The following is a 26351-nucleotide window of genomic DNA, read 5'->3' as shown; positions in this document are numbered from 1 at the left end:
TCATTGCCTTAAAAATATTCACTGAATTTTTTTCTAGTTGTTTATCTTCTTATTTTAATTCTTACACTAATATATTAAAAAGGCTTCACATCATAATCCCAACATTCACATTTTGAATGGCAATGGACTTCTAAAGTATTTAAGTGCACATGCCTGGGAACAAAGGACAAAATCATGAACCTAGTGAGGAATGAAAGCACTTAAAACATCACTGCTATGAACACAGAGATGTGTTCATCTGCTAAATAAAATGAAGTACAAAAGAGTAACTTGAAGGAAATAGGACTGAGTAGGTACTGGTTGGGATTACTAGAGACTGGAAGTTTTCAGAGATGGAGAGAACACATACATAAGAACTCTGGTCTAAGGAAAGCTTTTATAACTTTTTTTTCTTCAGAGTTTCACAAAATTATTCATTAAAGAGCCATTTTCCACACTAAGCAGAAACGTGACTGACCAAAACACGCTAAGGGGTTGTGTGCACTCAGAGTGCAAGTCTGAAAAGTGAAACTTGAAACTGAATATGCTCAAATCACCATAAATGCACCCAGCAGACAAAAGGCACTTGTGTGCCTGTTTTGGGGGGGAAAAAAAAAAAAAGTCAGAAAATATATTGCTTCTAATCCAAGATCAAACCTATAAGGAAAATCCACCCGGAAGCAGCAAGCAGCATACCAATGAGTTTGGTCATTCTTCAAGGCTGATTCAGCTGCTGCCAAAACATAACTTCAGTAATTTCAACTGTTGTCCTATGAATTATCTATTTAGACTGAGACAAAAGTACACTAAATCAGTCAATGAAAATACAGAATCTATTAAGATTTCTTCACTCCAAACTTGCTAAAAGAAGGTTGCCTAATGTCAATACATGCCTTGGAACAGAAATAATTGAGCATTTATTCTTAAGATGAATGCTCAAAAGTTTTATTAATCTAGTTAAATGAAAGGTTTAAAGGCCATTAGCAATCCAAAGGAAAAAAGTGGAAGTCTTAAATGGCATTAACAGAAAATCCTAGTCAAAAATGATGCCTCTTGCTGCAGCAATAGCCTCAATCAGCTATAAAGGAAAATAAATCCCACCAACATACTGAAACACTCATAGCCAGGCTGTTACATTTCATACAGTGGTGAGGAAATGCACATGATGGATCCCTGTCACTTTCTCATACAAACACTAAATCAAAAGTATCATTCCTGACAAGATGCCAGGATGTAAAATTCCTTTACAAAGTAGTGTCAGAAACTGTTGTGCCAGCAGCACATTTCATCATAAACTTATGACCCCTAATCTAACCTTTTCCATGTAAGTATGATGTTCCTATTCAATTGCAAAATGCATGAAAACTAATAAAGTTGTTTATATTTGAGCATGCAGCTCAAAAATTGTATACAGAAACATACTGCACTACAAAACTATTGCTTTTTCTTTTTTCTTTGAAAAAATGAACCCAGTTACTCCAGCATAAATTAACCACATCAGCCAAACTACCATTATGGGTGTGCAAAGTACAGCACAAGATAATAGAAACAATGCTATAGCTTCTATGTCCATATTATAAAGGAACAATTATGTTTTAAGTGAAGATTTCATTTCTAGAAAGGACACTGAAATAAGGTTGCTGGAATTTCTGTTGGGTTAAGGCAATCAACTCTGCATTAAATGACTGCTGAAGATCTGTGGAGTCCAGCTCCTGTTTACTCTAAGAAATTAAGACTTGTGGTTTCAAAAAAGCATCAAAGAAAGCCACAAAACAGAGGAGACATTCTAAAACATAGAATCACAGCAAATCACAATTTTCCAATATCTAAAATGTAAAGATGGGAACTGTTTCCTTTACAAGGATACACTTGTGTAATTTTTCCATCAAAAATCTCTCTTGAAAACATGTTAAGAACCAAATTATTATCCAATTAAAATCAATATTAAGTCATTTCTGTCACCACAAAGCATTCCAGACATTGAAAATATTCTGTATTACAAAAAAGGGGAAAAAACCTACTGAACTTTACTCATTTTTCTCTTTGCCAACAAAGCATCAACAATTGAAATTCAAAAGCTGAACCCGGTTTTCAGACATTTTAATATTATAAAGCCTTGGGTGAAAGTGACAGTGTTTATATCAAAATAATCTTCTCATTTCTTCTCTTCTGCCCACATGCTACCTCGAGTTTTGGGCAGATCTTTATTTATGCCTTTTATCTTGCCTGCAGCAGTACATCACTGGGGACGTGCAGTTTTGCCTGACTGGTAATTTGTGTGCTGGGAGCACTAAAGAAAGAGTGTTTTGTTTGCAGGATCCTGTCCCTTGGCATGAAAGTGAAGACATAGGAAATATGAAGGGTGCTGTTTCTCATTCAGAACAGCAAGGGCCTTAAATAAATGCAGTTATATTGCTAAATTATTTTTACCAATTTATGTCATCAATTAGGAGAAGACATCTTCTAGAAGTGTATGCTGCAGGTATAAAGAGTTACTGGCAAACAGACAACCATTTTTCAAAACTTCTTCTACAATATCTTCAAGATGTAGCCTTTTCTGCCTTGTTATCTAGTCAGCCAAAATCCATCTTTGACAAAATTAAATTGTTCTGGCTTCTGACAAGCCCTATATTTCCTAATCTTTGAAACTACTCAAGTGTCTTCCTGCCTTGTCTCTTCAGCCACATTAAGTTACTACAGCACATCCATCCACAACTCCTGCTTCTCTCACTACATCCAGCATGAAAAGCTGCTTTCTGATGCCCTACAGGGCTCAGCTTTGCTGGTTTTGCAGCAATTTTTCCTCTCAATTAGATCAACCTTTGGCAATACAGCCAACAAACACTTGTGTGCTCTCTTCCATGGGACCCCTAACACACAAAAGCACCAGAAAACAAGAAGCAACAATAATTTCTCCTTCAAAACACCAAGCTGGCAATGGCACTCAGCAGTCAGAGTGATGATATATGGCAGCTATCACTTCTTAGATGTAGATTTTGCACAGATCCCAGACAATCCACAAGCTCTTATAGCAAGAATTGAGAGCTCCAGTTTGGCACAGCACAGGCACAGCTTGACAAGTGCAATTAAGCAGGAATTGTTAAGGTAACATTTTGCATCTTGCAATCCCAAAAACTTGGTAATCTCTGATCAAAAGCCACCAAAACTAACCATGAAGAGGGGTGCAAGCTGACTGCAGAGCACTCTGCTAGCACAGCAACAGCAGAGACTCAGCCTTCCCATCAGAGGCTATTCTGATCCAGCTGCAAACACCCACATGCAACATCTGTTGAGTCAGGGCTGCTTTAGGAGCAAGGGTTAAAGAAGGCATCAGACAACATTTCAAAAAATATTCCCCATGGATTTTTCTCTTTAACTGAAAATACTATGACACTGTTCTTTATTAGAAGAAGAAAAAAATATCAACAACTATTCAGATTGGCTCCTTGAAGCAAAAGCAATTTTTAATAAATTGTGCAAAACTGTCCAAAGACTAAATTTTAAGGAAGCTTTGTTAATAAAAAAACCCAACACACTTCGTATTGCACTGAAGAGTTCATCAAAATTCAGCTGTAGGCAAAGTCAGCATGTGTTGGATCAGTTCAGACTTCCTGAAATGCCATTTACAAGCAGTGAATTTCAGGTAAGCCACATGCACTAAAAAGGAAGTGAGACTATTGGAACAGGATTCACTACAGTGAACTCCATAATACAAAACCATATTTAAAATCAGTGCAAGTAATTCTTGTTTTATGTAAACCATTCTACTGCAAAATTAGCTTGTACAGCACACAGAACACTGCTAAAGCAGCATAAGCACCTGGCTTGTGAAAAATACACCCTGGCAAGCAGGAGGCAACTCAGCAAAGGACACATCACCAATGTGCAGAGAGTAAAGCTCCAAAAGATCTATTGCTTTGCCCTCACCATCCTAAAACACTTCCCAAAACAGCTCAGGACACCTGTACCAAATCAGAATACAAACTTCTTCACTGCACAGCCAGTGCAACCTTTAATAAGATATTGTACAGCAGCAAAATAAACCTCTTGTGCTGTTACTCTGAGAAAGGAAAATCCTTCCACAGTCTTAATGAAATCTAATCTATAATCTCAAAACCATTGAGCAATTTCAATCCCTGCATAACATTTGCAGGAACACAACTGTGCTTCTGTGCTCCCAGGATACACAGGATTATTTCACTGCCTAAGTACACTGGCATCTTGGCTCTCAAGTCAATCCCTGTCTTGGCAGATAGGGGCTAATTCCTACATTGAGCTGCAAGAGGGACAAGTCTGACAATACCAGAGTCATTGTAAAATTTCAGCACAAACAGGGTTGCGTTTTACAGAAAGATTTATGTAACTTAAGTTTAAAAGCAGATCTGTCTGTTAATACATTCAGGGATATATAGGACAAAGCATAGCTGGAACACACTTTTACAGAAATTTTAATCCACTATCTCATGTCTGCCACAAGTCATCTGAGACCCCTCCTCTCTTTGTACATTACTTCTAAAGTTTATCTGCTCCAAATGAGCTTTTCTGTCCATTTCCATGGCCTAGAAGATGACACTGCTTCCACCCTCTGCCCTGTGTCTAAGGGAACAGCTCAGCCTGCTGCAGCCTCAGACAGAGCAGGGTCAGAAACTCTTCCCACCAACACCTCCCCTCAAATGGGGCAGGCACAGAAACCCCCATTCCTACAGGCAGCACTGGAGCTCAGTCAGGGCTCCCTGCAAGGACAGCCCTAAACCACTGCACTGAACAGAAAGCAGCAAAAACCAGAATTTTTACAATGCTGAGGTATGTGTATTAAAATAGTGTTTTAAATGAAAAATTCTTCTGAATTTAAAGTCAAATGATCAACTTTTTCATGCCTGGATTTGCAAAATGAACCAAATTTAAACTCACATTATCTATGGTGAAATTAATCAAATTATTATTAGCTGGCCCAAAAGCATCTAATCAATTTATAAGTGCTCTTAAAATGTGAACTTGGAGATTTCCCATCTCTTCAGTATTCTGTAAAGGACTTTCATCTGCACTTTCCAACCCTCATAAAGCCTTTCCCTGATATAAGTCACCTGTGGCTACAACTTATTAAAGCTCATTCATCATCACCTACACTTAATAAACCCACAGTGATGAAATAAACTCTGCTGACAAAAGGTTGATTAGATAAGCATTGCATGTAAGAAAAAAACTGTACAGAAGAAATCCAGCAAAGTAAAAGAAAAACCTGGATTGTCTCCACAAAGACAACAGGACCATGACATTTGGACAAGTGAAAAAATCCTGCTATGAAACCAGCTGCTGACTGTCAATTATTTTAAGAGCATAAAGCTTTATGTGGTTACAGAGAGGAAAGGCCAGCAGAACACATTAATCAACCCATTCATGAGGAAACTGAATAGCTTGGATACAGCATGTCCCTTCAGTGCCCAGCTTGTCACATACAGTCCCTGCTCTACTGACTACCAAGGGCACAGCTCAGGCACCTTCTACTATTGCACAAATTACACTCACTCAGACATGGGCAGGAGTCGAGCAGAACAAGGCACCCTCATTCAGCCTGTCCAGAAATAATCACCATTGGGAATGCTGTGATCTCTGCATTTTGGTTGAACTTCATGTTAAATATGATCCACTTAAGAATTCCACTCAATCATTAATATTTTTGAAGTTTATTAATTTACAAATCAATATTACATAGAAAATGAAAAAGCTTTTATTGGACATTTGTTCTTCATTAGCTAAGTTACATTTTAACTTAATGGACTAAGGTGCAGTGTATATTTCAAGCCCTTTAAAACCTCTGAGTATTGCAAAGGTGAAATGTTTTTCAATTTTCCACCAGAAATTCTACACATCAAGTACACGGTAATAACCACAAAAAGAACAATGGCAACAGGAAAAAAACAATTTCCTTTATATAGTCCACAATACTTCTCAAGATATTACAGCATAAAGGTTAAAGCCAAGGTTATGATCATACAGAACTGGCAAAGGAACCAGTTCCTTCAGCTCCCTCCTGCATCAAAAATTGAATTAAATTCTCAACTTATCCCATTATATTTTACACAGATTCACCCTTGCAATAATGCCATAAGACCTAATGGAACTGTCCACAAAGATATTACCTGCTGACACAGAGGAGTATTAATGTAGGGAAATCCCAAAACACTCTTCATGGTGGTGCCATTGGCTGTGAGCCTCATCCACTCAAGCATCAGAACACAACCTGACCCAGCCCACTGCTGAAGACCATGAAAATCTGACTGCTGTGCAACTGAAAGTTCCTTAAAGCAACCACCTGCACAAATTAAATGCTAGCCCCACAAAATAACTGCTGCCTATTTTACAGAAACTCTTTTCTGAAAATATAGTCAACATCTGTAAATAAGCTCCAGGAAAAATTTATGTATTATCAAATTACTATAGCATCACCATAAGAATACTTCAAGGTATAAAGACTGATACTTGGAACAGTCCCAATTTTATTAAACAGATAATATTAAAGAGATCATTATTTTTAAAAATAATGAAGTAATGAAGAATATTGCATATTATCATTGCTACTCAGCCAACTGCAGCTAAAACTTCACAGACTTTGTCCACAAGAGATCTCAACAGAGTAAATCAAATCAACACTATCTCCTGGGTAAGTCAGCTGGATCAGGACAAGAATTTCTCCTGCTGCTTCATAAAGAATCCAGCATTTGGCCAGGATATTGTTACAAAAAAATCCTCACACAGCCTTCCTGAACCAGCAAGCAGAGCCTGGAAGAAGCCAAAGGAAAGATGACTACAAGCCAACTTTATCTTTAAGCTGATTTTCTCTTGAGTGAAAGAAAGACAGGCTTTCAAATCAGGCACTATTTGCAGATGCCAAACCAGAATGAGGACATTAAGCAATAGTGACTTTTTTTTAATTAGTTACTTAACAAATCACAAAACCATATATAAGGAAATATCCAAAAGTCTCCAGGAAGAGGGAAGTCTAAAAACCATTTAACCTTTCTCTTAGATCCAGGTAACAAGAAAGGCAAGTCATGTGTAGGAACCCAAACTGGTTCCTACCTAGGAGTTCAAGCAATTACAAGTCTGTTGTAATAAAAGGATTTTTCTTCAAGAAAAGAACAAAGAAAAAAATTTACTGTGTAGCTTTAATGCTATAAACATAGGAAAACTTAGAAATCAAGGAGCCTGAGGTAAGAGCAGTTCTTCTAACTGGAGCTCTTCCTTGCCAAGAAAAGCACTGAAGTTGTCCACAAAGGCACTATTCTCCTAGATAATTATCATTAGAACAAAGCAGCAGCTCCAGAGTATCAAAGTTTATGGTTTAAAAGAAAGCACTCAAGAACACATTACTCATATTATACTTACACACAAAAAAAAGAAGCACGAAGACTATCACGGAAAATCCTAAAATAACATGCTGCTTTAATTCACAACTGTTACTGGAAATCTGGCAAAAAAAAGGAAACACTGGGACTAATTACTCCAAAGGAATGCTGGCTGAGGAGCCTATAGCACTAAAAGCACAGCATTTTTATGGAATCCATCTGAAAAATAAGACATTGCATCACCTAATTGTGCTCTCTAAAAACGACCTTGTCTCCACAAAAGCAAATCCTTTAAGTACTTATTTAGGTACAGTTATACTCCATCATGGAGGTTCTTTCTTTCCTGTAATACTTTAGCAGTGTGGTTTAGTGCTTGATCCCAGAATATTGTTGTTTATTCCAGCAGAAAAGAACTGAAAACTGTCAGGAAAGCTACTAATGACTGCTATTATTCCTCTCATCTTTACAGCAGATATAGCAGACATGCAACCCAAAACTGGACAAGGACAATAAAATGTCAAGACCCTGACATGCAGAATAAACTTCAATAAGAAACAAGTTAAACCTGCTAGAGGTTCCCCATGGCCACCATGTCAGGGGTTTTACTGCAGTCTAGAACACTTTCAGCAGCCAACAGAAAAAGCCTTTGGTAGATGGATCACTGCAGACAAGTGAAGCATTGTGGTTAATCCCTTATGAAACCACACATTGCTCTGTCCTCCAGCTCTTTCCTTCAACAATGAGCTTTGTCTATGGTTCCCTTGAAGGGCTCTACACTCACAGTTTCCCAGACCCAAAGGAAACTTTTAGACAAATGGCACAGTTATTCTAAGTTAGAGAATTAAAAAAAAAAAAATTAAATAATTCCCACATTAGCATTTTGGGCTTTTTAGAAAACACACAGCAGTTACTCACAAAGAGTCTCTCCACATCATCTCTGACAAGCGGAAATATCTCCTCTGTTCTTCATGCACCTGTAGTCAAACAGAAAAGAACTGAAGCAGAGTCACAGACAGACATCCCCAAATAGCACCTGGCTCTCTGATCCCGTGGATTTTGTCAAAATGAACCAAGATTTGTTCCAAACATGCATGCACAATCTGTTTCCCCATTTCACTTACTTTCTCTGGTAAAATTACAGAGATGAAGGAGCACAAAAGCAAGAAAAGTGCTTCCTGTTTGCATGCATTAGGCTGCTCTTTGCTGGGGAAACAAGGATGAATTATGAAAACTAATCAAGTGAACAGAGAGCACATGCCCTAGATTTTTCAAATAATCTCTTGGTTTAACCCAGTTGTTCCTGAGCCTGCCTATCCCATGAACAATTTACTAAAATGGAAGCTGTGACTCATTAAAGCCACCTTTTAAGGGAGAGAGAAACAGCTCAAATTATTTATAAGCAAGACGTAATCACATTAATTTGTACAGAAGAGGCCAAAATCTTAATGACTTCCATTTCTAAGATCTAATACAGCTGATAAACAAACTCCTAGTTCTTTTTCTTTACGTCTCAGGGGTATGGTATCTTACAGCCTTTAACCAAAATGAAAGACTACAGACTATATTCTGGCTTGTGAAATCATACCTCCACTTGAAGGGACAGTGAAAAAGTTGTAACATTTCTATTTGTTGACATTTATTTATTAGCAAACATTGCAAAATATAAACTAGGCAATACTCCTGAAAAGAGCCACACTTCAGATTTTCAGTCTTTTATATATTTTACATTTATAAACATAACTGAATGATAAAAACTTAGTAGCTGTATGCACTGGGTATTTCTTTAAAGCAATTTGCTATTAATTCATAGCCCAAAGAAGAAATTTCTTTTTCTTAGTCAATACTTTAAAAATACAGAAGCAAATTTTTAGATAAGACCACAGTGGCTCCTTGTATATAACAGAAAATAAAAGCTTCTGCAAATCATCCTCTCCCCTTCAAGTGCTCTGTACCATGACAAATAAAATTTTGACTTCACAGAGTAGACACAAGCTCTCCTAATTTAAGAGCCTGTCTAAAATCTTATTTTGCTAAAGCAGACTTAGACATTTAGTGGAAGGAAATAGCACATAGTATTTGTAAGCATGAATTATAAATTCAGTGTATGCTTTGCAATACTTTAAACATGCTACAACTGAGACAGCATCAAACAGAATTATTTAATAGCAGCTAACTTGCCCACTCCCTCCCACTGACTCTACAGCAGCTGGCAGAATAAAGATGGTTCTTAACTCTTGATGTTGCTACACCTCAGGACATCGTCTTGTTTCAAACAAACTTTAGGTTCTCCTCTTTTAAAGAAGTCTGCTGAGTGAATGGGATGGGTTTTATCCATCCTCCATCAAAAAACTAGCACTCAGAAAGTGCTACATCACCTGAGCTGCTCTGCTACCATCATTACTCCATTATTTGTCAAGTCCTGTGTGATGTGTAGTGTGGTTACTGCATTGGGATGGGTGCTTGAGTCTCAGTCCTTGTTTTATCAACCTGTGGACACTACACAGGCTTCTCTAATGAGACCAATACATTACGCAACAGTCTGAAGGGATCAAAAAAAATCCATTTTGAAATAGAATTTTTCATACTCAGAAAAATTTCAGTTAACTTTCATCTTTAGCAATAGATCATCTATCATCCTCGGTGTTGATTCTACATTCCCAGCATACAAATCAGAAATTCACACCTTTGCTTATACCTCTGTCACAGAAAGGACAAATCTGATCACCAGCACAAACTTGCATGCCCCTGCCAGGAGCTGAATTTCTCACTAGTGTGCAAGGTCCTGAGGTCTCTGTTTTGCACTTGTAGCTGCTGTTATATTTTGCCATCATTCTTTCAGAATTGCCAAAAGTAGTACATTTATTAATGAATAAGGATTCATTTCCTATATAAACCATTACATTTGTTCTAACCATCTTCAGCCTGAATACAGGAAGACAATTTAAAAGAGGTGTGGTTGAGACCCATGTAAAATTGTTGAGCATTCCTGAGAAGTTAAACTACTTCTCCTTCCAACTCCATAAAGCAAACACACTACATGCATTGTCATATGCCACTGAATGCAACTCAGGTGGTGGGTACCCAGTAAAACTTATTTTTACACCTGTAATTCACCTGTCAGGAAGCTCTAGATTATTCAGGGTTGATAGTGCCCACCGCTTATGTAGGTTACTTGTATCAGTTACAGCCAGCTCTTCAGAAACAGCAGCAGATGAGTGACACAAGGCATGCCAAGGAGTGACAAAGTGTGCAGGGCACAGCCTAGGAAGCCACTGAATGAACAAGCCCACACATCCTTGGGGGCAAACGTGAGCATCCAGGGAATGTGAGAAACACCTGTCAGGTCAGAGGCCAGACCTCAGCAAACATCACTCCTACAGCAGGCAAGCTGGCTTTAAATGAGTCTCAGAAATCACACAGCAGGTGCTGGGACTGAGCCTGACCCACAGTGGTAACACAGCAGACAACCTGAATCAAAGCTGACAAAACACAGAGTCAAAGCTAACAAAACACTCTGAAAAGCAGAGTGCTGGTGAAATGCACGGGAGCAAGAGGCTGAATTCTCCCCTGGGAGCCCCACTGAGGGCCAAAGCCCCATGCTGCTTGGTTTCACCCAACCACCCCTAGCCTACCTTGTGACCCAGCTGCACAAGCCCCCAGCAAACAGGGACAAGCAGAGCCAGCCCAGCCAGTGCTGTCCCAGCAGAGGGACAGGGAGATGCTGCTCTCCAGGGCAGCCACAAATCCCCAGCACCCACTGGGCAGAGAGAGAAGGAAGCAGCACTGTCCCTTCCAGCAGCAACTGACTAAATCTGACACTGAACTGTGCTCTTAAAATAATGGTTTTAATCTCTATATAAGTAATAGTAAGAGAATCTCTCTCTAAATACAGAGAATATATGCCTAAAAAAGCATTATCATCTTAGAAGCCAGATGCAGACTATCCTGATGTAGGCAGTTTCCAGCATGGACTTCGTACACATTTCAGGAGAACAGCACAGCCTCCCATCTTTTATAACAGGCATCAGAGTAGCATTACTCAAGAGCAGCATTCCCCTATATCAACTATCACCTGATAATCATTACCAAGTAGAATAATTTACTGACTTCCACCCATAAACCAGAAGAATATAAGTACTTAAACATTTTCTATAAAAATCCAGTCCAGACACAAAAGTAACCCCATACTATAGACTACAGAAAATATAACTGAAGCTACCAATTAGCTTCAGTCAGACAGAGTGCTGTATTTTGAAAAACCCAGGGTCAAAAAGGAAGTCAACAGTCAAAAAACAAGTCTAGGTAGCAGAACAGATCTTATCCTAATGGAAATTTTGCAACTGTGAAGAAGTCTTACCCACCAAAAGCAGTGCTACCATGCTTTACAACTGCAGTTACAGAATGGCCTTCATTAATGTACTTTAAAAATGTTTGATAAAAAATTTATTCAACATATTCTAGAAACACAAAATAAAACAAGCTTCAGCATGCTCACACAAGCTTAGAAGTCTTCAGTAGTTCTTAAAGTTTTAAAAACCCCAAGCTTCTTGGTATAGTATTTCACTCACACAGAAAGAGAAAACAGTTCCCTGAAGCAGATCCAGCCATTAATACACCACATATAAATCACACCTAAGTGAAACACCTGCAGTTTAAAATGGCACCAAAGGCAAGAAGAAAACGCTGTATTGTATTGAATAGCTGTGCTAAGCCTGACAGACCTAGGTTGGATGCCCTTATATTATACTCTCAACACTGGGAGCTTCAGCAATTACAGCACAGCCTAATCCAGTCCCAAGGAATGAATGGACTTCTCTCCATTCCCTTGAGCCCTAAGCAGATCATCTTCCCACACAGCAATCCCAGCCTGGGAGAGGGGGACAAGGAATAGGCTGCAGATGACACACTGCAGTGACAGTGAGTCTAAGATGCCAGCTCAAGGAGGGGACAAGGATGCAGCAGGGACCCCAAAACACAAGAAAGCAAGAGTGAGACAAGGCAGCTCCTGCAAGAGCCACGGTGACCTGACAGGTTAGTGACTCACCCAGGCTCAGCTCTGCTCCTGGACAGCAGCACTGCTCTGTCTCTTCTGCCCTTGCCTCAAACACCTGCACCCTCTTGTCATCCCCAGCTCCAGGTCCAAGCATTGTTCAGAGCTGTGCACTGCACCCAGATGGTCTGTCAGTGGCAGCTGCCCAAAACGCTGATGTCCTCCCACTGCTGCTCCTACAGCCACAATGCAGAGCAGGCCCCTACCAGTGGCAGTGCCCACAACTCCTGCTGTGTGTCCAGACAACAAAGCAGCTTCCATTCCACCCCTCTCCTAAAGGTAATGTGAGCTTCTGCCTCCATGCTCACAGCTGGAGGAAGGTTTTCAATCACTATCTCCCAAGAGTGCTGACAGTACAAACTTAGGAGTCTTACCCTCCATGGATTGCTTCCATTCTCCAAGAGCTCCATTCTGGACAGTCTTTGTCACAGATTTAGAAGTACCAACTGGCACCAACTACTCTGGAAGCATTAATGAAAAGGCCAGTTCACATCAGACTGGAAACAAGTGATAAAAGCAGGAAGTAAAAGCCTGTGAAGCTTCCTGGTAAAACAATGCACACACAACTTCAGCAGACTGAAATCTTCCAGCCTTCACAATTGACTCCAGATAGCCAGTATACATTACCTGGCAATAAAAGCAAAAAAAGTTCAGAATATTAAAGCCCATTCTCCCATTTTCTGCTGAAAACCTTTTGGCACCCTCTCCTACATCACATACCAGAGTATCAGAACCACCTGCATCACTGAGAAATTGAATCCTTGCATTTCCTTATTGCTACCATTCCAGTATCCTTATGGCAAGGCACCTTGGAATCACTTCCCACTGAACTCCAAGCCTTCCCTCCTGCTGTTACTTCCATCAACATTGTCTTTTACCTGGAGGCTTCTCCTAATCTACATATGCAAATAAAGGCCTCAGAAAAACGCTCCTAGATGAAGTTAGTCAGTATGATTTCCAACAGCAATCACTGTCAGTAAGCTTCCTAATTGTGCAGTGCTGTTCTGGGCAAAGGTGGAAGCTGAGGGAACGCCAGGATGCAGATAACTGAGAGGCATCAGTGTTCCTTTGTTGTCTTTGTAAAGCTGTTCTGAGCTGAGCTTGAAATGGCACAAACGTTGAACTGACTCATGCACATCTGCTCACACTCTTGCACACTACTCACACTCGCTCACACCCTTGCACACCTGCTCACACTCCTGCACACTCACTGCCTTATCCTAAGCCTCACAAATGACATGAGAGCAGAGTAGGTTGCACATCACATGTTGGTCATTCAGCTTCAGTTAGTGGCACATGGATGTTTTCTAACACAACAGCTTTAAAAGCAAAATGAGATTTGGATTTCTGATGATACTTGTGCTAGAAATAGACATGAAGAACTTCCCAAACACAAGGATCTTAAACACCAGTACAACAACAGTCCAGCTTTTTTGGCCCACCACCTTGAAGGAAAGACCAGAAGAGAAACCACACAACCTTTAGATAACTGATTAGCAGGTAACAAAAAACCCCAGGATCATTCTAGATGTCCCAACCTCTCAAACAGTATATTTGCTAAATAAGTCAGTTCAAAACGAAGCAATACTTTACCTCTGTGCAGCACAGCTTAAATTGTTTGCTCAGTCAATCTACAATCAGAAAAAGTAAACTGAAGCTTTAGCTGCATTCTGGAAAAATTTCAAAGCTATTTAATATTCTACAAACATATACATTTATCCTTTTCAGGTAAGCTGAACAAACTTCTCAGAAAGCCAAAAGTAATCAGTCTTAGCAGAATCTGCTTAGAGTGACAGACCCTACTTTGTACAAAGCACTAAGATTCCTGTGTCTTTATCAGCTCTGCTAATAAAGAACATAAAGGCTCTGTGATTTGATCTACAAGAATTTAACAATTATAGTTTGTTTATCAAATGAGTCCTGATGTTTTCAAGGCATTCACAGTGCCTAACATCTCAAGGATATAACCCAGCTTTTGAAAACCCTTGGAAAAAAACTGCTCCCATGGAAGAATTAAACATGACATGGTCAGAGTCCTACAAAAGAAAATAAATTACTTTTTCATTTTAACATTTGCATGCTAAGTATTTACAGTGCTGTGAAGAGTTTAGATTACAGGAGTTTTCAAGAGATGTATATTTTCAATGGACTAGATCCAAATTATTATATGTAACAATACAATAGCCTTCTAATTTCTGTCCCAGTGAAGGCTGACAAATAGTGTAGGTTTTCTGCAGACACTGTTGATACTTTACAAATATATTACTCACCCACACAGTCTCTCAAGTAATCTATTTTGTAGCAGGAAAATTAATTAGAATAATTTTCAATTAGTTAATTTAAGGATGTCTACTGCAACATCTGGAAAAGGCTATGTAAAGAATACAGAGCATGTACATACATGAATATTTACACATCCTTCAAGCTAGGAAGTCTCAGGATACCAACAACACAAAAATATCTGAATATTTCGATCAACACTCAAGAATATCTTCAATGCTACCTTGCTTTCTTGGCTACATGAACTGTTTAATCAACCTCTGTTACACACTAAGTTTCATATAAGAAAAGCACCACACAGAAGTGGGACAGGAAAGCTCAGACTGGAGACCTAATCAGCCAGGCCACCTGTCCACCAGCAGCCAATTCAGGAGCAGTGGCAGTGAAAGGACACTGCTTCCTGGCAGCTTCTCTCTGTCAGGGTTTTAGGGACTTCCTCCCACAAACTGCATCTGGAATTCAGCCTTGAGCGCTTCAAAACTCACTTTTTTTCCTTCCATTAATTTATCTAATCACATTTCAATCTAATTTGCACTCAAGGTATCCCATTACAATGGAGTCTTGATATAATTATACACTGGGTAACAATGGAGTCTCACAATGTAATTACACATTAGTGGAAAGCATCTTTCAGCTACCACCTCAATAATTTCTTAATGCACCACCCCTAGCAGCTTCCCACCTCCAATGCCATACTGACTGCAGAGATTTCCCCACTTGATCATACTTTTCTAGGCATATATTCTCTGTATTTAGAGTAATAATGCACAGCTTTCTAAAGAATGCTGCCCTGCTGGTCCACCCCTCTGACACTCTCTGCTGCCTCTTTACTGCCTGGAAAGCTGGGAGCACTCCACACCAGCTGCACAGTGTGTGCCTGGTTGTGTTAATTGAACTGGAACGGTTTCACTGGGGTTTAGTCACTAAAAGAAAATTATTTGCATACACAAAGTATCTCAGCTTTCTTACTGTTCATGGCAGGATCCCAGGGCTATGTTTCGCCATTCCCAAGCAGTCCAGGTTAATTTTGACATCTAGAACAAGGTTTGGGAAGAGAAAAAAATTGTCACACACGTTTGCACACTGTTATCCACTGTAGATGTTATTTTAAAGAACTGCAGGGTAGAGCATCTCCAACAGAGTTAACTATTGGCTTCTGCAGCCCTTTGAGCTCTGTCTCTAGTGTGAGTGGAAAATTGGATAACCCTGCTTCTTGCCTGAAGGGAAAGTTCACATAACTCACTAAAAATCTGTGGCATCCTGCTCTTTTCCATGTGTATGGAATATTTCATACAGAATCCCACAAGATCACAGCTCCACATAAAAATCTATTTCAACAGTAGCACAGAAGAAAAAAAAGTCAGATCTAATTTTTGCTTTGAAGCTCCTCAGGCAGACACTGTTTCAGAATCACAGCCACTACTTCATGTCAATCACAAAGTACACACAAGCCACAGGAGTCCTAACAGAAGTGATACCTTGCACCGTGATCCCAAGCCAAGCCCCCTTCTCACAAATTCCCCCCAGCAGCTGCTACCACAGCAGGAAGCTCTGCTGGGCTTGCACAGAGAGCACCAGTCACAGCAGAGCTGAGATAGCACAAAGTTAAGTGAAAAGTCATCTTACAGCCATGAACAATGGGACAGAGGGATTTAGGAGGAGACACTGCACTTCTTTTAATGCTGAAAATACAGCACAACCAATTTGAAAAGAAAACAGCAGGCAGTTACCCCAAAACACAAGGAGCAATCAGCAGTGCTGTTACTTGCACTGGCATTAATTTTTTTAATTCATTCTAACGTAAAGCAGAGTGAAGAAATGCTGGCAATAATGCTGCTGGGTTGCATTTCCTCTCAGAAAAGAAAAAAACAAAACATTGCACTTGGCAACCCATATTCTCACACCCTTAGCACCAGAAAGTGAGGGTCACTTCTATAATTCAATGAATGAACAATATTTCTTTTCAATTACAAGACCTTGCCAATCAAATTATTTATCCAGTTAAAACAATAAAGCAATGCTAACAACAACATCACAAGTAAAGTGCAAGTTAACCAATAATAATGGATCAGAAACACTATGGGACATTTAAGCCTCTTAACCAAAACAAAGGGTTTACCTGAAGATAAGGGGCTATGGCAGTCTTATTTTATGAAGCTTTTGATACTCCTCCTTCAAATGTGTCAAATTATTTTGCTTTCATATATGCACAGCTATGGATGGCAGTAATCAGAATGACTCAAGTTTCAGAACTAAAATACCATTGTATCAGAAATGGCACGCAGAATTCCCCAGGAAGCCTCTCACACAGTTTGTTTTGGTGAAGAAGGCCAGAAAGACACGAAGTTAGAAAGTAGCTTTTGGTGGTTTCTTACTCCCTTTAAAACCAGGAGTAAGATGCAGCTCCTCCCATGCCCTATGAGCACATTTTGCCCAACCTGCAGGGTGGCAGAGCCGTGTCAGGCTCCCCAGTGACACACACAGGCATTACACTGCAGGGCCTTGTGAAAGGCTCTTAGTAATGAAAATCTTAGACAATGTCAGACTTGTTAGACACATCTGGGATGGCACTGAGACAATAAAGTCAATACAAAGACATCATTTTCTCCTCTGACCCATTCATTTTTTCCTCCTCCCATTTGTTTTTCTGCCATTATTTATTCCTGACTCCTTGTTTAGGACCGTGAACTGTTGTCATGCAACCTCCTACCTTGCACATTCATGTTTTCCAGCCCAAGTCCCTCCTACCATTAATTTTACTAATGAATAAGCAATCTGGACTAGTAGTGCGAGCCGCTTACAACTAAAACACGGACTCTTCTGTACACAGGTGGGGAAGACAAGGCCCTGCTGCACAGCAGCCCCACACCACGTGCCCTGGCACCAGGCAGCACCACCACAAGGGTGCTGGCACTGCCATGCCCTGCTCCCACATGAAATATGCTTAAATCTAATAACTTCTTTCACTCCACACCAGCAGATCATTACAGCCTAACCAGAAAACACAGACATTCCCCATGAGGATGATGAAGTGGAATTTTCTTATTTCAGCTGTAATCACAGGGTTATTTGCAGGGACAAACCATATTTCTGCCTCCAAGCAGCCCTTCAGCTTGTGAACCTCTGCCCTAGGTTTGGATCTCCTCCTCTAGGAACAGCTGTGCCATGGAAGAGCTCAGCACCCTTGGCTGCCTGTCCCTGCTCTCTGCCATAAGGCTCCAGCTGAGCTGCTCTTAAGTACTTTCTAACCTATTTACTCAGGATCAACCAATACAAAGAGTGATTATTTAGCCTGTTAAAACCATTCCAGCTTATTTTGGTTGACATTCTGAAGAAGAGCTCACATAAATGTCTAAGCTGCCACAGTTAAGGTTTATAACCCCCTTACTGAAATATTTTCTGTTCCTACAAATGAGGAATGATATTCAACAGCAAGAGAAAGCCAGCAGCAGACAAGAAATCCCTGCTGTCATTCCAAAAGAAGCCAGGGCATTTGGCACATATCATCACCAAAGAAATCAATTTTAAGAGGAGGACAAGTCCAGTGTACATCTGCTCAGCCCTTTCTAACAGAAAGGACATAACTTGGAGCTCCATGAGCCAGGAGAGCCATGCAGGCACCTACAGTAACAATTAACACGAACCCCTGCCCTTAGAGGAAGGCAAAAGTGCTGGTAAAAGTCCACCACATCACCTTAAGGCTACAAGAAAGAGAAAACAGTTACCACCACAGGCGGGACTACTTGCTTACTAAGATGTTACCAACAGTTGTAACAGTTCCTTTATACAGTCATACCCAACCCCACCCAGTGCCACCAAACACCAGAAGAATAACCAGTGGAAGAAGGACTACATCAGCATAGCAAGATTTGGAAAGGAACAGAAACTGCCTTTTTGTTCTGTACATGGGAGGTGCTATCATAACAAGGTCTTGGTGCATCACTGTGGCTCTTCATTATCATCAGGTAGGGACACCAGCTAGAACACCATGAAAAAAAAAAAGGAATTGCAGTAGGAACAAAATCTCAGTCCCTACCTTCTTGCTAAAGGGAAGTGCTAGGGGAGTTGTACCATGGTTCATTTAGAGCCTCACAGCAAACTCCTCCACAAATCAAAATTTACATTAAGACAAGGTACTAAACCATTCCTGAAAAAGATTTGCAAAGGTAAAGGCCAGGCTATCTTGTAGCAAGTGATACCACCAACATCACTGAGATAAATGATGAGTTTGCAACACTTCTACCAACCCCAAGACAGGTGATAACATGATCATCTCATTACTCTTATCCTTTAAATAACAGAACTCTGTTTGGACATTGAAGACAAAATTCTCAGACTCAGGGGTAAAATATGGTACCAAGTCTCACTTGGATCACAAAACTCCCCACAATAGTCCTTTTATCATTACAGATGTCAGTGTTTGGTACTACTCAGTTTGGTACTAATAAGGAACAAAGACAATGAACGTTGGCACATTTACTTCCCCAGCAAAAAAGTGAGCAACCACAAGCAACTGGTCAGATTTGCAGAGCCACCAAGGGAGCAGTGTAAGGCAGCTCAAGCAACCTGGTAAATTCAATATTGCTGACTTATCTAGATTTATCCTCCAATTCCTTTGTAGTTTAAGTGCTTAATTCCTAATTTCCAGCTTCAATGTGTAAGCCTCCAGTCTTTTGTTTGTATGCCTCATAGGACATACACCCTGGTGGAAATACCTTAATTCCACTGTACAAAAACAAGCTTTCTTTAGAACAGCAAACACAAGAGCCCAGAATAAATTTCTAACCATAAAATTATTGCTATAAGTTTAACATTGAAGAGAGCAAAACTCATAACACTGTTCCTGTTAAAATCTTCCAACATAAAAAAGCAATAAAATATAATTATTAATAAGTGTCAGCAATACAACCTCGTGTATTTTGTAACTTGTAGTTGCTACTATTTAAAAAGTTACTAACACTAAGATGAAAGATAATGGGGGGTGGTAGGCATAAAATATTAACATAAGTCTTCTACAATTCTGGCACCATGGTGGATAATCATCTTCTAAAAAAAAAAATATATATATATACAGAACACATGCCCACGTCTGTAGGATTCCAGTGCTGCTCGCAGCTTTCTTTAAATAACGGATGTGCTACTCACTTCCTCAATTCTATTCAAAAACTGTGGGCAGCCATAAACTTGCCCAGAACCACGTGTTTTGTAACACTGAAACTGGTTGAGTGTCAGGCACTGAGAAGCCAAAAGTTGACAAGGCAGAAGAGCAACCCATTCTTCCCTCTTGGCTCCCTTCAAGAGCCAGGTATCTGTTAGCAGAATGCAGGGCTTCTTGAATCCTCCAGAACTAAGAAAAATTTTCCACCCTTCCTTAATGTAGTGTAGAATTTCTGCTTTAATATAAATATTTACCTGAAACCATGAATATAAGTGTTACATGGATCATTCGGCTTCCTCACAGATGGAAAGCTAATTGGAGAACAGCAATCCCAGGAAGGGTTCTTTAATGGCATCTGGAAACATGACAAGTTTGAAGTGGGAGCAGTGCCCTGGTCCTGCTGAGCTGAGTTTGATGCTCCATCCCCAGCAGCTGCTGGGAGAAGCTGTGCTGCTTTCCCTCCACTCACCTCCTGACACGATTCCTGCCTCCACCTGCAGGGTGTAGCCACAGGGTGAGTTAGCAAACTGATAAAACATTACTGAGTGGGTAAGTTTCCCATGAGCTAAGCAGCATGAAAGAAAACATCCTGCAACCACTGAAGCATGAGCTCTGCCAATAGGGCTGCCCCAGGAGATCAGGGCACAAGGCAGGACCACCCAGAGGCACATGTGATGAATTACCTGCAGCACCAAACTCCCTCCAGCATCAGATTTTGCTGTCTGAGTGTGAATCTTCTGCTTAATTTTCAATCCTAACAAGTCTATGAAGTTTGAAATCTGAAATATTTTTAATTGTTTTCTTACAGAATTATTTTAAAATGCAAAAAACACACTGCAATCATATATGACAGAACCAGAGCTTCAACTTCAAAAATCCAATACAGTAAAATGTGCTGGGTATTTCAGATCATCATCTTAACATTCTGCTGGATACCTCCATTAGCATTATCTGATAAGGTCAGTTATTCAAAGGAATCAAAGTTCTCACAATACTGAATTAAATGAATGTGGAACACATTCAACTTAAACTAGAACACGCCACTCACATGGAGATCCCAAAGAACAACCAGGAAAAAGGAATTGGGTTGAAATTCACATTTCTCCTTGCTTTTTTCAGCCTATAAGATTCTCTCTAATATTTAATCATAATCTCTCACACTCATTCTGCTGAATTTTTTCATCACATGGCACCTCACCTTCCTCATAACAATTTGCACTTGACCAGATGGTTATGGTGTGAATTAAGCTCATTTACCATGCACCATGGTTTTCACTTGTCATGATGCTAAATCCTGGTCTGTGATTTCTGAATAACAGACTGATAAAATGAGCTTATTTTCACCACCAAGAAAAAAGGAACAAAGTTCTTCCCCCGCTGTCCTGCAAAGATGGAAATTAACATTCATAACAGGACTCACATGATGAGTAGCTGAGCACTGCAATATTTGTTAGAACTCATACTTTTAAGTCCTCTGAGCAAGGACAGGCACTCAAACCACCCCATCCCTAGTTTTAACCATGAGATCCATGCACCACATTCCCATAAGCTTTGTGCCAACTGTTTCTCTTCTTGCAAGGTGGAACAGCTTAGACAGGACCTCTGTCCTAAAGCAGCTTACACCTCCCACTTCAGGCAAATAAAGAGACTTCTGAGAGGCAGGACAAACTAGTCCATGTGCCAGGAGGCAGGAGCCAAAGCAAGTGTCTGACATCACAGGTAAACAGCCCTGCTGCTTTGCCTACTGACAAGCAGCTCTGCTCTGGTGCCATCCACACCTGCACAGAGAGCAGCAGCAGTTTTGCTCTTCAGTTGCCTTCCATGGGCATCACTGTCTGGGCACCCTCCAGAGAAGGAGCTCTCCAAAAGGGAGGGCAAAATGTGCAATGTGACAATTCAAACAGGCACAGGACACCTGGTAAGATAGATGCCCTTTAACACGGAAATAAAGAAAGGTCTGAAGATTTCCCCAAAATTTAAGCAGCTACAAGTCAGGGCAAAAGCTCTAAGAACTTATTTAAAAGCAAAACTTCTGTTCACAAACCATTTTCATTTGTACTTTCTCCTGTACCTAAGTTTGTTCATATTTGAAATATTTCACATGAAAGAAACCAAGCAGAATAGCTGGCATTGCCAAACAAATCTCACAACTACAGAACACACCACCAAGCAGCTGCATCAGTCACAAAGAGGTAAAACAAAAGCCCCAAGGAATCATATGACCATTGTCATTAGTATGAACAAAGCACTGTTTCCATAAAAAGAAATTGAATTACGTATTTCCTACAGCAAGTTTAAAGCAAAAACCTCAATAATACAAATCAGTAGCTGGGGGATTCTTCAAAAAGTAGTACAGCCAACTCACATGAAACCAGCTTCTCAGAACAGGCATCGAAGACCTCAAATTCATTACAGGACACTGAACATGGAAAATCACCCAAATTTTCTTAATCTTCTGAAATACACAAGTCAATTAAAGGAGTCAGATTTAATTTTATTGCAGGTTGCAAGCTCCTCCTGGGTTTAAACAGGTTCCTTTCTACCTCAAAATCCAAAAGACATCTTCAGGAAATTCACTTCTGACATGCTTCTGTCACCAGCACCAAGTCACACATTCCAGCTCCCTGTATCTCCCACCCCAATGCACTCACAGCCTGGTCAGAACCTCCTGCACAGGTTATTGGGATATTAGCTGCCTGCACTGCATGGCACAGGCACATCTTCACTCCAAAACACCTCCTACTCTGTAAAGTCCTGGGAAACAAAGCTTTATGAAAATAATTCATAATATTTCATAATCATGAATAATTTCATAATCATAATTCAGATAAAACTGGAAAATTTTTCAATTCTGCTGAGTGCCCACGGACAGCGTGCCTGTGCATCAGAGGCTACAATTTAACATTGGTTAATTACTTTGTAGCTTTTCAAAGACACTTAGTTTAAGGAGAGCCAATACGCTGAGAAAAGTTTCTTCCACGGCAGTGTTTCTAATTTATCCACAAAGCTCTAATCTCAGAATTTTAATAAACCTGTTGCATCACAAATAGTTAAAGAGAAAACCATTAAAATGTTTCCAGTCAGTACTCTGACAATGCAATACAGCTGTGAGAATGAAAAAGACCTGAAAGTAGAGAACCTTGAAAGGAAAGCAGAACATATGTTGCCCCATCTATCTAAGCTTTTACCTCCCACTCACACTGACACCCATAAACACTATGCCAGATCTGTGATAAAAGCATCCATCCCTGTGAACCCAGCCCCAGGCTGTCAAAATCAACTCTGATAAGCTATTAAGAGTCATTAGAAAAGTTTTCCACTATTGATACAGTGAAACAGCTAAACACTGAAATGTTCTGAGGCTGCTTTTCTTAAAACACTCCATAATTGTTCAATTTGTGCCATAGTGCAGTTTCACAGAAAGTTTTGCCAGCACAGATATATCATCTAAAATAGCAAAGGGAAAAAAAAAGAAAAGCCATATACTAGGAAGCACAACTATTTCAGCAACCTAACAACCATGAAAAACACGAGCATTTCTGATAGCTTTGCTCGTGGTGTTTGTGGAGGTGATGGAGTAGTGCTAGCAGAAACACTCCCAGCAGAACACACTGCAGATTCCTTTGGAATTGCTACCAACACTTTGTTTGTAGTGTTGATTAATGATCCCTTTGTAACAGCTAGACCCACCAAGAACATAGAGCCCTGGAGGTAACTTCAATGATACCTTCAGATCCAGACAACCTGGGCTCCATCACCACTGTCAAAGAAACCATAGAAGTACTGAATTACACTGAGATATATTCAACATGAGACAGCTTGTTGATTTTTTTGTTCAAGTACTCCAGCATTTTTCTCAGCCTGCTGGAAAAAAAAACAAAGGGGGAAATCACACTTGTGACTAGAATTCATAGAACAATTTGGGTTGGTAGAGACCTCAAGGATCACCTTGAGGGGTTGGTAGTTCGAACACCCCCTGCCATGGGCAGGAACATCTCTCACTGCACCAGGTTTCTCAATGCCCCATCCAACCCGGCCTGGAATTCAGGGGGAAAAGGCAAGGCCTTCCTTTGTATGCCCAACCCCACTATGCCTCTAGACAGGTCATGTGCCAGCCAAGAGCCCTTCCTGCAGAGCTACATCTCACTTCCCCTCTGAGCCTCCCTTACCAACTGCATGTGCTCCCTTCCCTGCATGGCCCCCCAGCTGCCTGAGACATCCCAGTGCTCAGCATGGAAATGCCCTGCTGGCATCTGGGGGTCTCCACTGCAAACCAGACCAGGAAATCTGGGCCCTTTTCTTCTGGCTGGGTGCATCTGCTGATCTGCTTCACACATCACCAGAAGTTGTGCCAATGATACCGTGAATTGCAGAAGTCTCCAAGCCACAATTACTGCTACAGATCAGGTACGGCTGAACTACAGCCTCAGATGGCATTCAGCTTAGTGAATCTATCACAGAAGAGCAGAAGAAATTATTTAAAGGAATAATAATAATAAAAAAAGCTGGCTGGGGCAAAGTCACTTTAATTCATTTTTGACACCTAGAGTCACTGGCTCACTAGAAGCAGTCTTGCTTCTTTGAAGCAGAGCAGCATGCTAATTTGTGCTGGCACCTCACTACAATTTTTTGAACTTTAGAAGTGAAGGAAAATGTTTAGAAGCACAATTTTGAAAATCACAGAATCAAAGAGATCACAAGCAGTCCATTCAGGATAGCATTTAATCCAAGTTACTACACCGATTTTTTTTACTATCAACACTCTGCAGCATATTCTAGTATTAAACAGGACTGCAGAACAAGCTCTACCATGAAATCAGAGAAGTGGGAAGAGTGCCCTGAAGGTTATTCATTAGCATTATCTCCATGTGTAGCTCACTGGGGAAAGAATAAGGAAAACTCCTCTGTGGCATTCTATTCAAATGTATGAGGCATATTTAAATGAGCGAGGGAAGTATTTCTGATGCAGATTTCACAGCAGGTCTAAGACAGCATCAGTTTCATTAACACTCAGAACATCCAAGCTGAAGCGCCCTTTGCCATACAAAACTGACAAAGATGTGCACCTTGCGTCTCCTGAATCATACAAAGGAGCCGAGCCAAGACTCCTAGAGTTCTTAAGTTAACATCGCATTTCTCATACGGAGGCGAAAAGTCCTGAACAGAACCTACTAAAAACAGAGCTTGGCCTAAATTTTATGAGAACAGGGAAAAGAGGAAACTGACAAGTTAATTACAACATACAGCTACATCCCCTTTTTAATGGCTGCATCCCAGAGCTAATCCCCAAAACTCCTTCCTGCACCCAGACCCGCTCCAGCCATTTAAGGACCAGGGAACAATAAACACTGACGAGCAGAACGGGCCGGGGGAAGGAAGAGAGCGATTACAATGGCTGCACAACAAAGCCCGCAAAAGGAGAGTTAAAGACACTTTTAGCGAGCGGCACCCGCTCCGCACACGCCGCCAGCCGCGACCCCGGCCGGGACGCTCCCGCTGTGTCCCCAGCAGTGACCCCCGTGCTGCCGGACCCCGTCCCTGCCCCGCCGGGCACGGCGCGCTCCGGCTGTGCCCCGCACCGAGCAGCGCTCGCTGGGTCCCGCTGGAACGGGGGGACCCGGGGGTACCGCGCTGCCCCGCACTGCCCCCGGCACCGGACTGACCGCCCGCCGCCCCCCAGAGCTCACCCGGGACAGCCCGGTGCCGTCCCGCCCGCAAGGGAGCTCCCGCCGCCAGCAGCGCTGCTCCGCGGCCTCCGAGCGGCCCCGGGGAGCGGAGACCCTCGGGCAGCCCCTCCGGAGCGGGACAGCCCCCCCGCGCCGCTCACCGAGGGCGGCCCCGCTCCCCCCGCGGCCGCAGAGGCCCCGCAGGACGCGGCGCTCCCCGGGCCCGCCGGGCCCCCGAGCAGGACAGGACCGAGCCGGGTGCCCGCGCCTCGCCCTCACCTGCGGCTGCGGCCGCCCGGCCCGGCCGCGGTCCCGCTCCGGAGCGGCCCCGAAGTGCCGAGCGCGGCCCCGCTCCCCGCGCGCGCCCGGCTCGCCCCGCCCGGCCCCGCGTCACCGCCGGGCCGCGCCCACTGCGCCTGCGCGGGGCGGGGCAAAAAGGGAGGGGGCGGGGATATGGGGAAGGGGCGGGGCCTCGGTGAGGGGAGGGACGGACGGACGGACGGCGAGACAGACAGAGGGAGGGATGGAGAGAGAGGGAGGGATGGAAAGAAGGAGGGAGAAAAGAGAGTAGAGGCCACGGCGCACAGCGGTCGCAGGTCTGCCAGCAGGGCTTGTCTCCAGCAGCTTGGTGCATCAGGAGAGCTGCGGGAACAGCAGAGGGGACAGAAAGAGGCTGTAAAAGTCATAAAGTCACAGAATGGTTTGGGTTGGAAGGGACCTCAAAGACCATTTAGTTCTAACCCCCTTGCCATGGGCAGGGACACCTTCCACTAGACCAGGCTGCTCCAAGCCCCATCCAGCCTGGCCTTGGACGTTCCCAGGAATGGGCGTCCACAGATTCTCTGTGCCAGTACCTCAAACAAACCTCAAAG

The 26351-nt window shown here is 41.7% G+C and overlaps 1 protein-coding gene across 5 annotated transcripts in view; it reads right to left on the bottom strand.

Moving 5' to 3' along the window:
• Positions 1–25884, bottom strand: part of KLHL13 (kelch like family member 13) — a 75100-nt gene extending 49216 nt beyond the window's left edge. The window contains exons 1-3 of one of the 5 annotated variants that reach the window (XM_064712553.1): positions 25759–25809; positions 15625–15689; positions 8241–8299 (exon numbers count right to left, since the gene is read on the bottom strand). In XM_064712553.1, the coding sequence (XP_064568623.1) occupies positions 8241–8260 (20 nt within the window). In that variant the 5' untranslated portion in view covers positions 8261–8299; positions 15625–15689; positions 25759–25809. The other 4 variants (XM_064712552.1, XM_064712554.1, XM_064712550.1 and 1 more) reach the window with 4 other exon arrangements.
• Between the last annotated feature and the right edge of the window lie 467 nt (positions 25885–26351).

This window comes from Zonotrichia leucophrys, chromosome 4A (genome assembly GCF_028769735.1).
Source record: "Zonotrichia leucophrys gambelii isolate GWCS_2022_RI chromosome 4A, RI_Zleu_2.0, whole genome shotgun sequence".
Classification (NCBI taxonomy): domain Eukaryota; kingdom Metazoa; phylum Chordata; class Aves; order Passeriformes; family Passerellidae; genus Zonotrichia; species Zonotrichia leucophrys.
Note: the sequence above shows the minus strand (reverse complement) of the source record. Positions and strands in the feature narration are given on the sequence as shown.